The 10912-nt window shown below is 40.8% G+C and overlaps 1 protein-coding gene across 1 annotated transcript; it reads left to right on the plus strand.

Moving 5' to 3' along the window:
* The first annotated feature begins 239 nt into the window (after nucleotides 1–239).
* LOC135345674 (NFX1-type zinc finger-containing protein 1-like) lies at nucleotides 240–10071 on the plus strand. The gene is made up of 2 exons (XM_064543098.1): nucleotides 240–475; nucleotides 4448–10071. The coding sequence occupies exon 2, from the start codon at nucleotides 4453–4455 to the stop codon at nucleotides 9886–9888; it is 5436 nt and encodes a 1811-aa protein (XP_064399168.1). The 5' UTR covers nucleotides 240–475; nucleotides 4448–4452; the 3' UTR covers nucleotides 9889–10071.
* Nucleotides 10072–10912: the final 841 nt, after the last annotated feature.

The following is a 10912-nucleotide window of genomic DNA, read 5'->3' on the forward strand; positions in this document are numbered from 1 at the left end:
TTCATGGTTCTCGGTAATAATTAGCTGTAAGACCTTGATTTAAATTGAGATCTTACCGCAATACGGTAGATCTACATCCTGTATAGATCTAGATCTGTAGACTATAGTGTTTTCCCTAGCTTATAGTTGCTGGGAAATTAGTGCACATGCATGCAAAACCTACTTACACTATAGATCATGAACAATGCATGGCAGTGCTGCTATTGTGGTCCAACTGTGAATACGGTTTCTGAGAATAACTTTTCTGTGCTAGATCTATAGTTTATTATACCTGCATTACATAATGTTTGGATGGCTTTGTGGGTAATCTCCCTTAAAATCACCAGCCACTATTTGGTCAACAATAAGTTACTCAAGATTTATAGGTGCTACCTCAAAGCCTGCTATCTGCTGTCAAACTGGTCCTGTCTGAGCCACCACTCTAAGCTTGCAAGAGCCAAATTGTTACCTTGAAGCCTAGTCTATCTTAATAGTGGTAAGTATTTAGATCTATCTATACTATAGATCTAATTTAAAGCTATACATGTAGATATTTAACCCAGGTACAGAGGTAATGAATATTGAGAGATATGGCTTGTCAGTTCCTATATAGACTAGCTATAATCTTAGCTCTTATAGTTGTGAAATTCGTTTGTAGTATAACTATATACAATTTACAACAGCTCATCGTGTGCCATTAATTAACTCGAGGCAAATAGGTGGCCACGAGTCAGAGGAGGTAGGACACGCATCACGTGCGTTTCAATAAATTAAAATCCAGGTTTAACCGCAAAGATTTAGACAAGGATCTGTGCATGAAAAGTGATGGTCTTTAAGCAGCCAAAACAGCAGCGATTCCATAACAATTTTCTCTAAAATTTTAGCTATCATGTAGTGAAAGGATAGTACTAACTTGTGGATCAGCAATCCCAGTGGGATCCCGGCTCAATAGCTTGAAATTCACTATCAAACCTAGTGATTTTTACTGTACATAAGCTACTACGGAGAGCAGTCTAGGGAGGTTAACTCAAGTTGGTTGCCGTCTTCCATAACAGTTTACAATATTCGAGATTACTTGAAGGTGATGTGAGCTTGCTAGAGAGCTCAACAGTAAATCTACCACAGGCACCATAGTTACACTGAAATGTAAGGAAAGGTTAAAGGTCAAGAGCCTAATGTAAACATTTTATGCCACACATTCCATTGCCATGTGACTGATGACACACATCCCACCTCCTCTGGCCACGAGTTATAGTAGTCTGCTGGTCTGTGATTCTGAGTCTGCTCACCTGGGAAGTTTGGGGGCCATAAAATTGACGTGCTGTGGTGCATTCTAGTATAGTGTTTGACGATTGAACTATCTATTCTCTGCGAAAAATGTTCCGTACAATAACTTATAACACTTGTAAAATACTTGCAGAATAGTTTGTCGTAACTTTTGCTTTTTAGCCATGTCTTTTCCTTGACGGTACGTCTATCCAACTCAATGCTGGGCGGGGAGGCCTCTTTCCTACTCCACTGGCACTGGAATAGCCTCAACACAACTAGTTATTAGTGTATAATTGCGACAGATTTTGATATTAAAGCTTTGTTGTCGAATAAAACCAACCAAAAGCTAGCTACTTTGCATGCCTTTAGCCCAGAAAGTAACTTTTTTGTTTTCACTTGCTTAGGAAAATTTTGATGATATTATGCTACTAAAGATTATTACGAGTCTGTGCCTGTAACTGCACGAGTGACAGTTACTAGGCACACGAGTGATAATCATCAGTATTCATGGGATAATGCATTTATTGCTTGGAAACCAAAATGCAGGTTGAGTATGCACATCAATCAATCAATCAATAAGATTTTATCCAAATGAGAAAGGGTCACACAGTATAGGCTTTACAGCCTCTCGATCGAGGTGCTTCCCTCCCCGCTGCACACAAAAAGACTCAGATATATCAAACGAAATGTTTTTACATTATGAGGTGATGTCGAAGTGCTGACTTACATGTAAATGAGATCAAGGTATACCGTATTATTAGCGCTTACTCGACTATAAGCGTATCTTTATTTTAAGCGCATGCTCAACTGCAGGCTTTTTATACTCGAATTGAAGCGCTTTTCCAATTATGCGAAGGTTATTAGTGACATTTTAGAGCTAATTTTAATCTATGAGCTAGTTAGCTTGTACAGTGCATGATAGCTATATAGCTGGTGATATCCATCTGTAAGGACTCTCTGGGCATGCTGTTACCTTATCTGATCATGCTGAGAGAATGTGAGACATGGATGAGGTCCTTTTATTCCAAGTTCCTGGTCAATAATCATATGGATGTTTTTATAATGTGAATTTAAGTGATGTAAATGAACTGTAAAATGAACTGTAACATAATAGTATAACAGTATGATATAGATCCAGTTAGGGTTGCCTGCTTGCCTTGCTTGCTCACTTTCTAGCCAGCTTGCTAGTCAGCTCTCATCACAGAGACATCCGGTTGCTGGGTGGGGCTCGAAATGACTGCATTATAGGCGCATTCTCGAATATAAGCGCATAGAGCTCTGCTATTGACCCTAAAAGCGCATGCGCTAATAATATAGTTTCTATGGTAGTGCAGCTTACATTGTTAGAGGGTAAAGCGTTCCACTGAAAGCAGCTATTAATTTTCCATAAATGAGTATCTGTAGCAGTTTACTCTAGTATGCATGCTTGCAGAGTAGTGACAGGTGGTGTGACCTTATTGACTGACTTGAGATACGGTATAATGGTTATTGAAGCACAAGCAGTCCATCTATGTGGAATTTCTCGCATGCATGCGTGACATGTGGTTGTTTTGTCAACCAGAAGGATGCGTAGCAACAAAATTGATTTTCTCCCAGTTGAAGACGAGGTAAGAAAAAGAAGACGGCTAAAAGATAGAGCACTAAAGTGCAAACCCTCGGCTGGTGACATGAAACCAGTAGAGTGATATAATGCAGTGCATGTAGTGATGTATGACTCAGTGAGCTGTCTAGAGGGGGGTTTCCCATATCCCACAGCCAAAGTTTCTACTCGTAGAAAAAATTAATGATGTCATAACAAAGTTTGGTAAGGAATTTATAGCGAATTTGATGATTTTTTCCTTACAAAATGAATGTCCAAAATCTCTATAAAATTTCTAATGGTTTAAAACACAAATCACACTCAGATAATCATTCTTCAAAAAATAGTATTCTGGGTCGACTTACTACAAAACACAGAATAGGCCTAACTGGCTGTGGGATATGGGAAACCCCCCTCTGTATGAAACCCTGTTTAACTATAGTCTAGAGTATAGTTATCAATGATTCGGCCATCTCTAAAAATTAGACACACTCACAAAACAATCTGCACTGCAGACTTTTCAATTTTTGTACATCAAATTGAAGGCCGGCCTGCACCTGTTCTACACAGCTACACCCAATTTGAGCGAAAAAGACCCAGCTGCAGCAAAGATATACAGCTACAAAAAGGTTAATTTGACGATAATCCGGAGTAGTACATTTACCCGTATTATATGCACAAAATGTGTTTATTTACTTTCTAGACTAAAGGCACTAGCTGTATAGTTGTAGGGGGCTATTATAGAGCTAGCTATAGCAGAAGTTATATATATACACAACTTTAACTCGAGGCATTCTATATAATTATATAATTATTTACATGCAGCCACATGCAGCCCTAGCTATATTTGTCTTTACCTACTCTATACTGTCAGCGTGAGTTCCAGTGCTTGTCAGGTGCTCTAGATCTATATAATTATTTGTACCTTGATGTGCTCTGACACTAAGGAATATTCATTGAAACTCTCAGGATACTCTACGGTACAAATCCCATGTACCCTCCAGGGGTGTACATTCATATATACATACCCTAGGGTACATGGCTGTGGTCAGCCTAAAGCACGTACCCTTTAAGGACCATCTCTTTTAAAGAAAAGTACCGCAACAAAAATTGTGGAAAGCACAAAAATGTGTGGGTGTTGAAATTGGGTTTGTCAAGTGCGAGCACACGCACACAACACGTACACAGTGCGTGCACGGCGAGATCAAAGAGTGCCGATTACTACTCAGTTGTAAATGGTTTGGATAACAGCTTCTAATCAATAGGTGTTCATAGTACAAGCTACCTGTACCATGATTATATCTGCGTGTGTATTAGATTTGTTTACTCTCGTGCAGTTGTATGTATTCTGGGAATACATAGAACTGCCCTCGGGTAGTACAAATCCAATACACCCTTGATATCCATGGTACAACTATTACTTGTAACACTCTGGGCTCCAATGTATGTCAAAGTCTGACCATATACATTGGCTTAAAGCCTTGTCCTAGGATGTACCAGCGTTCAAATTCTTGTTAGTTGATGCTATATTATTATTTCCATGTTCATACTTTTACATAATTGTATAGGTTGTGAATAGGTTGTGAGACGCTAAAATTACACTGCAATTAATACATGTAGATCTAATGGACCGTAAACGAGGTAGAGGCAGATCCAGAGGAAGAGGAGGTGGGAGAGAAGGGGCACAATCAAAACAATACGGTGCCCAGGGGGAGGGAACGACAGACGGCAACACCTACTATTTTGGGGCTCGTGGTGGAGGTGGTGGCAGAGATCGCGGTAGAGGTGGTAGAGGTGGCAGAAGTGGTGGTCGAGGGAGGCCCAGAGACTCGACAATGAGAATGGAAAGACCCCCTTCAAACTATTTTACATGCGGTGACATTGAAGAGTTATCTCAAGCTGACAATCAAACAGTAATTAGGCGAATTACTCAGAATGAGAATGGGTTTTTGAATGCCTTCAAGCACGACAAGTTCTTGAAATCACCGACAGTTTTGAAACAATTATTGAACATTGTGTACAAGTTATCTCAGTCTAGTGACACTCAGACTGCTTTGCGTGTGCTAGCTCAACTATTCAGCTCCAGTGGTGAATATTCACTCTTTATGTTTCAGCTGCAACTGCTTATTAGTGAAATAAAACCATTTATGAGAGAAGGAAACCTTCAATCCTTGTTTTATCTCACTGAAGTGGGTAAGTTTTGCTTTGAGAAAATTCCGAAAACCGTTCAGAACACATTTCCGATTAAGGAAATCAAAGCAACAGTTAAAAGCCTCACAAAATACAACATCAGTAGTGAAAACGAGCAGGTCACTCTGGAAGGCATTGAACAGAACTTACTTGAACTCCAAATCCAGCATCTGACCTTTGAAGAAGAGCAAGTTAGGCCAAAACCCAAACCAATTCGGCAAATTGGAGATGTTGATCTTGAGCCACCAGAAGATTTTTCCACACTTCCCATTTTGCCTGTCCCTAACGAAATCAACCAGTTTGCCACGAGGCCGTATCTCAGGCCAAATATCATCAAAGGAGAGTATCACAGCTGGGAACACTACCTGGACATTCAGTTCAGACTTCTTCGTGAAGATTTCGTCGGTCCTCTTCGAGAAGGAATTGCGGATTATCTTCACAATCCAACACAAAAAGGAGGTGATGTCCGTGTGTACCGCAACGTGACAATTCAGCAGCCAGTGTGTCTTGCCATGGGCATCGGTTTTGAAATTTCTTTCAACATGCGAGCGCTTCGTAGAATTAATTGGGAGTATACCAAACGGCTTATCACTGGATCTCTTTTGTGCCTTTCAACAGATGAATTTCAAACAATTGCTTTTGCATCAGTAGCACAAAGAGAAACAAAACAACTTGAGAAAGGTATTGTCACTGTGAAATTTGAAGGCTCTGTTAATGGATTTCAGCTCCACTCTCAAACAGAATACACAATGGTTGAGTCTGTAGCTTACTTGGAAGCATATCGTCACGTTTTGGAGAAGCTTCAAGAAGTTTGTAAAGAGCATGAGATCGATATGATGCCTTTCCGAAATTACATAGTCAACTGCTCGTTCGATAACATCCCCCTTCCACGATATCTCAATCATTTCGGCCACACCATTTTTGATTTGCAAGGAATAATTGAAATCAAAAGCAAGCTCGCAAGCTCAATAGTTGATCTCACTAAAGCATCTTCTTGGCCTGATGCAAGTGTCACAGATCTTGACCCCTCACAGATGAGAGCATTACAAGCAGCCCTCACTCAAGAGATCTCTGTCATTCAAGGTCCCCCGGGCACTGGCAAAACATATGTGGGGATGAAAATCGTCAAAGCTTTCTTAGCAAACAAGAAAGTGTGGGATCCACAGAAGACCACACCTATTCTAGTTGTGTGCTATACAAATCATGCACTCGATCAGTTCCTTGAAGGAATCAGAAACAATGAAATCGATGGCAAACCTCCAAACGTGACAAGAATTGGAGGACGCTGCAAAAGTGAAATTCTTCAGGAATGCACCCTTTTCGAAAAAGTAAAAAAAGCAAAAGCAGACCAAGTGATACCAGGTAGAGAATTCAGAGACTATAAAGAAGCCACACATTGCATGTTGGAGAAAAAGGATCTTATAATACAACACCTGAAAACAATTCATCTGTCAAATCTCAAAATTTTACGAACGGAACACTTGCGTTTTTTTATTTCATCAAGTCACCGTAACCAGCTTATTAGTAATGTGTACACTAAAAATCCAATGGAGCTGTGGTTGGGATTGGGGTATGAAGACCCAAGTGATGAAGTGCAAACAACTGAAGAACTTCAGGTTGCTGAAGCTTTTCAACCAGAGTTATTAGAAGACACTGAAGCCCAGATGATACAAGATGATCGACTAGTTGAAGGGAACGAAGTCGTGTACAAAGCTTCAGAAGAAGAAGAGTGGCAGCTCGAAAAAGTTACAAAGAAAAAGAAGAATGATGGTGACTGGCATACCGTTCAAATGGCCAAAAATAAAAAAAGGATGCTCATATACAAGCAACTTAATCATGGGTTGCAACCAATGGCTGCTGATGAAGCTGCTAGTATCATTGACTTATGGAGCTTAGACGGGATGCAGCGATGGAGACTGTACCTTTATTGGAGAGACATGTATGTCACCGACCTTAGACAGCAGCTGGAGCATCAATCAGGGAAGTACAAAACCGCCTGTGAAGAGTTTCAACTGAAAAAACAAGACGTGGATATGACAATTGTCCGAGATTCAGATGTAGTTGGTATGACTACAACAGGAGCAGCTAAACACAAATACATTATTAAGTCAATTCGACCAAAGATAGTAGTTATTGAAGAAGCTGCTGAGATTTTTGAGCCTCACATTTTCTCTTCTCTGTCCCCAACAGTCCAACAGCTGGTTTTAATTGGCGACCATCAACAGTTAAGGCCAAAGCCAACTTACTACGTGCTTGAAAAGAAGTATGATTTCAATGTCTCGCTGTTTGAGCGCTTGGCAATGAACGATTGTCCTGTACAAACACTAAGTATTCAGCATCGAATGAGACCTGAGATTGCCAGCTTGATTACTCCAGCCATATATAAAGAACTGGACAACCACGAATCAGTGTACAACTATGGTCACATCCAAGGAATCGGTAAAAACCTCTTCTTCATCACCCATACTCAGCCAGAACTAGCCGGAGCAGACGACAGACAAAGTCACTCAAATCCTCACGAGGCAAAGTACCTAGGAGCTCTCTGTGACTATCTGCTGAAACAAGGCTACAAGCCAGAGGAAATCACCATTTTGACTCTCTACCGAGGACAATTGCTCGAGATTAAGAACGTTCTTCGACTCAGAATGATCATTGGTGTGCGAACAGCTGTTGTTGACGACTTCCAGGGAGAAGAGAACCGAATCATTTTGCTGTCCCTTGTGCGAAGTAACAATGAACAAAGAATTGGATTTGTCGGAATTGAAAATCGTATTTGCGTTGCTTTGTCGAGAGCCAAAATGAGCTTGTTCATAATTGGCAATGTGCAAATGCTTCGTGATAAAGTTGAAACTGTATGGCCTAAAATAATAGACAAGCTCAAAGAAATGAACTGTATTGGTGAAGCTCTCCCATTACATTGCCACATCCACCAAGACCAGAAGGTGAAGGCCCGAATGTATAAAGATTTTCTCAAATGTCCGGAGGGTGGATGCCAGAAAAAATGTAACGCTCGTTTGCCCTGTGGTCATGTTTGTCCTCGATTTTGCCACCCCTATGACATAGAGCATCGTGAGTACGAATGCTTATTAAATTGCCGAAAGCAACTACCTTGTGGCCACATATGTAAACAAAAGTGTTATGAGTGCTCAGTCAGCTGCCAACCGTGCAAGGAACAAGTAACAAAAGTTCTACCAGTGTGTGGACACTCAGAGAAGTGCACATGCTCTGATAATCTACTGCTCATAAAATGTTCAAAGATTTGTGGAAAACCGTTAACCTGCGGTCATCTGTGCCAAGAAAAATGCTCTCAACCTTGCACTCCTCAATGTACTGTGAAATTGGACAAGGAGCTATCTTGTGGTCACACTGTCCAAGATTCCTGCTATCTCAAAGAAGAGCTAGTAGAGTGCTCCGTGCCTTGCGGTGCTTTGTTAGATTGTGAACATCCATGTACTGGAACCTGCTACACGTGCAAAATGGGACGTCTTCACATTGGCTGTAAGTCCAAATGCAATCGTACCCTGATATGTGGCCACCTCTGTGACTTTCCTTGCACACCAAGCTGCCCTCCTTGCTCCAAGCCATGTGCCAACTTTTGCACCCACAGGCGTTGCCCCAGGAAGTGCTTTGAACCCTGTGCTCCCTGCATGGAGCGTTGTGACTGGTCCTGCCCTCATTTCATCTGCACCCAGCCATGCGGAATGCCTTGTAATCGACCTCCTTGTAATCAGCCATGTCGAAAGTATATGCTGTGCGGTCACAGGTGCATTGGTATTTGTGGAGAGGTGTGCCCAAAACTATGCCGCATCTGCGATGAAGAAGTAGTCACTGAGATCTTTTTTGGTACTGAAAGTGAAAAAGATGCCAGATTCGTTCTTTTGCCTGATTGCAATCACATCATTGTTGTAGAAATGCTTGATCAATGGATGTCAACTGACAACAGTGTTCACACAGGAGAGTCCCAACAAATCGCGCTCAAAGTATGCCCAAGGTGCAAAACTCCAGTGAGAAAATGCTTCCGATATGGCAATGACATAAGGAGCAAACTGGCTGATGTGGAAGCTATAAAGAAAAAGCAGATGAGTACAATTGACTCCATACGCCTACCGCTTGAATTAGCCAAGCTGAAACATGCTTTTAAAAATATTCACAGGCAAAATCGTCATGTTATTGCTGAAGAGCTTAGCTCAATCGAAGTGATGGTTGCAGGAAGAAGAAGGCTTAGCTCTATTTCAACCCTTTTCCCTCATATTGTGAAAGCCAAAGTATTGTTTCTACATCAAATTGTTAAGACACACAATGTTTTAAATCAAATAGGAGGATCGGATTATTTTGCTACATCATCCTATCAACCCAGGATAGACAAAATTAAGAGAGATCTCAATGAACTCAAACAGTTTTTCATGCAAGAATTTCTATCACAGCAACAACTGTCTGACGCTGAAGCTGAAATGAGACGTATTTTTCTCTTAGCAAAAGCAACTGAGCTCCAAGCTATAATTGCGAAAGAGGATGATGAGTGCATCACTCAAACTGTTATTGAACTCGAAGAAAGTGGCTGGAAGTGTGAAAAAGTCACTGAAGAGAAGGAAGCAAGTTTTATCGAAAGAATAAAATCTTTGCGTGGCAAATATAGACTTATTAGCGTTTATGGCGTCTCAGAGACTGCACAATTTATACTAGTCAAGGTTATTGGTTTATCTAAAGGCCATTGGTACAAGTGCCCAAATAGTCACTATTATGCGATTGGCGAGTGTGGAGTCATGGAAACAGGAAAGTGTCCTGAGTGTAATGCAGGAGTGAGTCATACCTTTATAGCAGCCGGTAACGTACATGCCCTGGAAATGGACGGCTCAAAACATACTGCGTGAAACAGCTAACTTTGCAAACATTGATTCACTATAATTTGACAGACTTTATAATAGTTTATGTAGAGTTTAGATCTTTGTGCATTATTAGACCTATATTATGCGTGTGTAGTTGAACTGCATGCATGCATGCATGCCATTGGATGTATATATATAATTATTGTAGAAATCAATTTTTGTACTATGGCTCAGTTTATCTTTATAATGAGATAATTATTATCAGGGTAAACTAAAAGTCAGGCATCAATTTTTGCAGCTGAGCTATTTTGGTAGGAACAAGCTATGTGTGTCTGCATGTGTCTTCCGAAGTAACTGTTGTGGACACTATAAGTATTATAATTATAATAATCATTCTGAACAGGTATAAGTTCAGATAATTAATGGTGTATAGTGCCATGATGCTGGGTAGCTTATATAGGTTGACCACCTATATGTTTTGGTTATATTGCAACAATTACCATTATAGATATGTTCATATGCAGGAATGCTGCTCTTTCTAAATGTGAAGGACTGACTATAAAAGCAGTGTTAAAAGTTGCTAAGATTGGCCAGGGGAAACACAAAAAAGTGTGGAAACAATAAATCTGGATCCTCACAAGAGGAAAACATGGATATGAATTGTTGTCTTCGGACTGAAAATCAGAGTCGTGTGCTTAAATTATATATATTTATTGCCTCCTTCAGCGGCCAGCCGTTCGGGAGCTAACGCCCCCATGTTTTGTCCCTGAAATTTGGCTGGGGATTCGAAAGTTAGTACCGGCCTATGCCATGCAGTTGTGCTGTTATTAAGAAAATCCCCTACTACCCTATGAGGTCAATCTACCACTGAAGTAGCCTTGTTCCCAGGCCGATCCGTCTCCAATTGAACGCTTGGTCGACGCTAGGTCGACTCCTAGCGTTCAATTGGAGACGGATCGGCCTGGGAACGAGGCTACCACTGAAGGTGAGTACGGTGAATGTACTGTAAAGTCACATTGAGATACTGCATGATAACAGGCCCCACTGTGTGTACATGCAGTCCCTATAA

Source organism: Halichondria panicea, chromosome 12 (genome assembly GCF_963675165.1).
Source record: "Halichondria panicea chromosome 12, odHalPani1.1, whole genome shotgun sequence".
Lineage (NCBI taxonomy): Eukaryota > Metazoa > Porifera > Demospongiae > Suberitida > Halichondriidae > Halichondria > Halichondria panicea.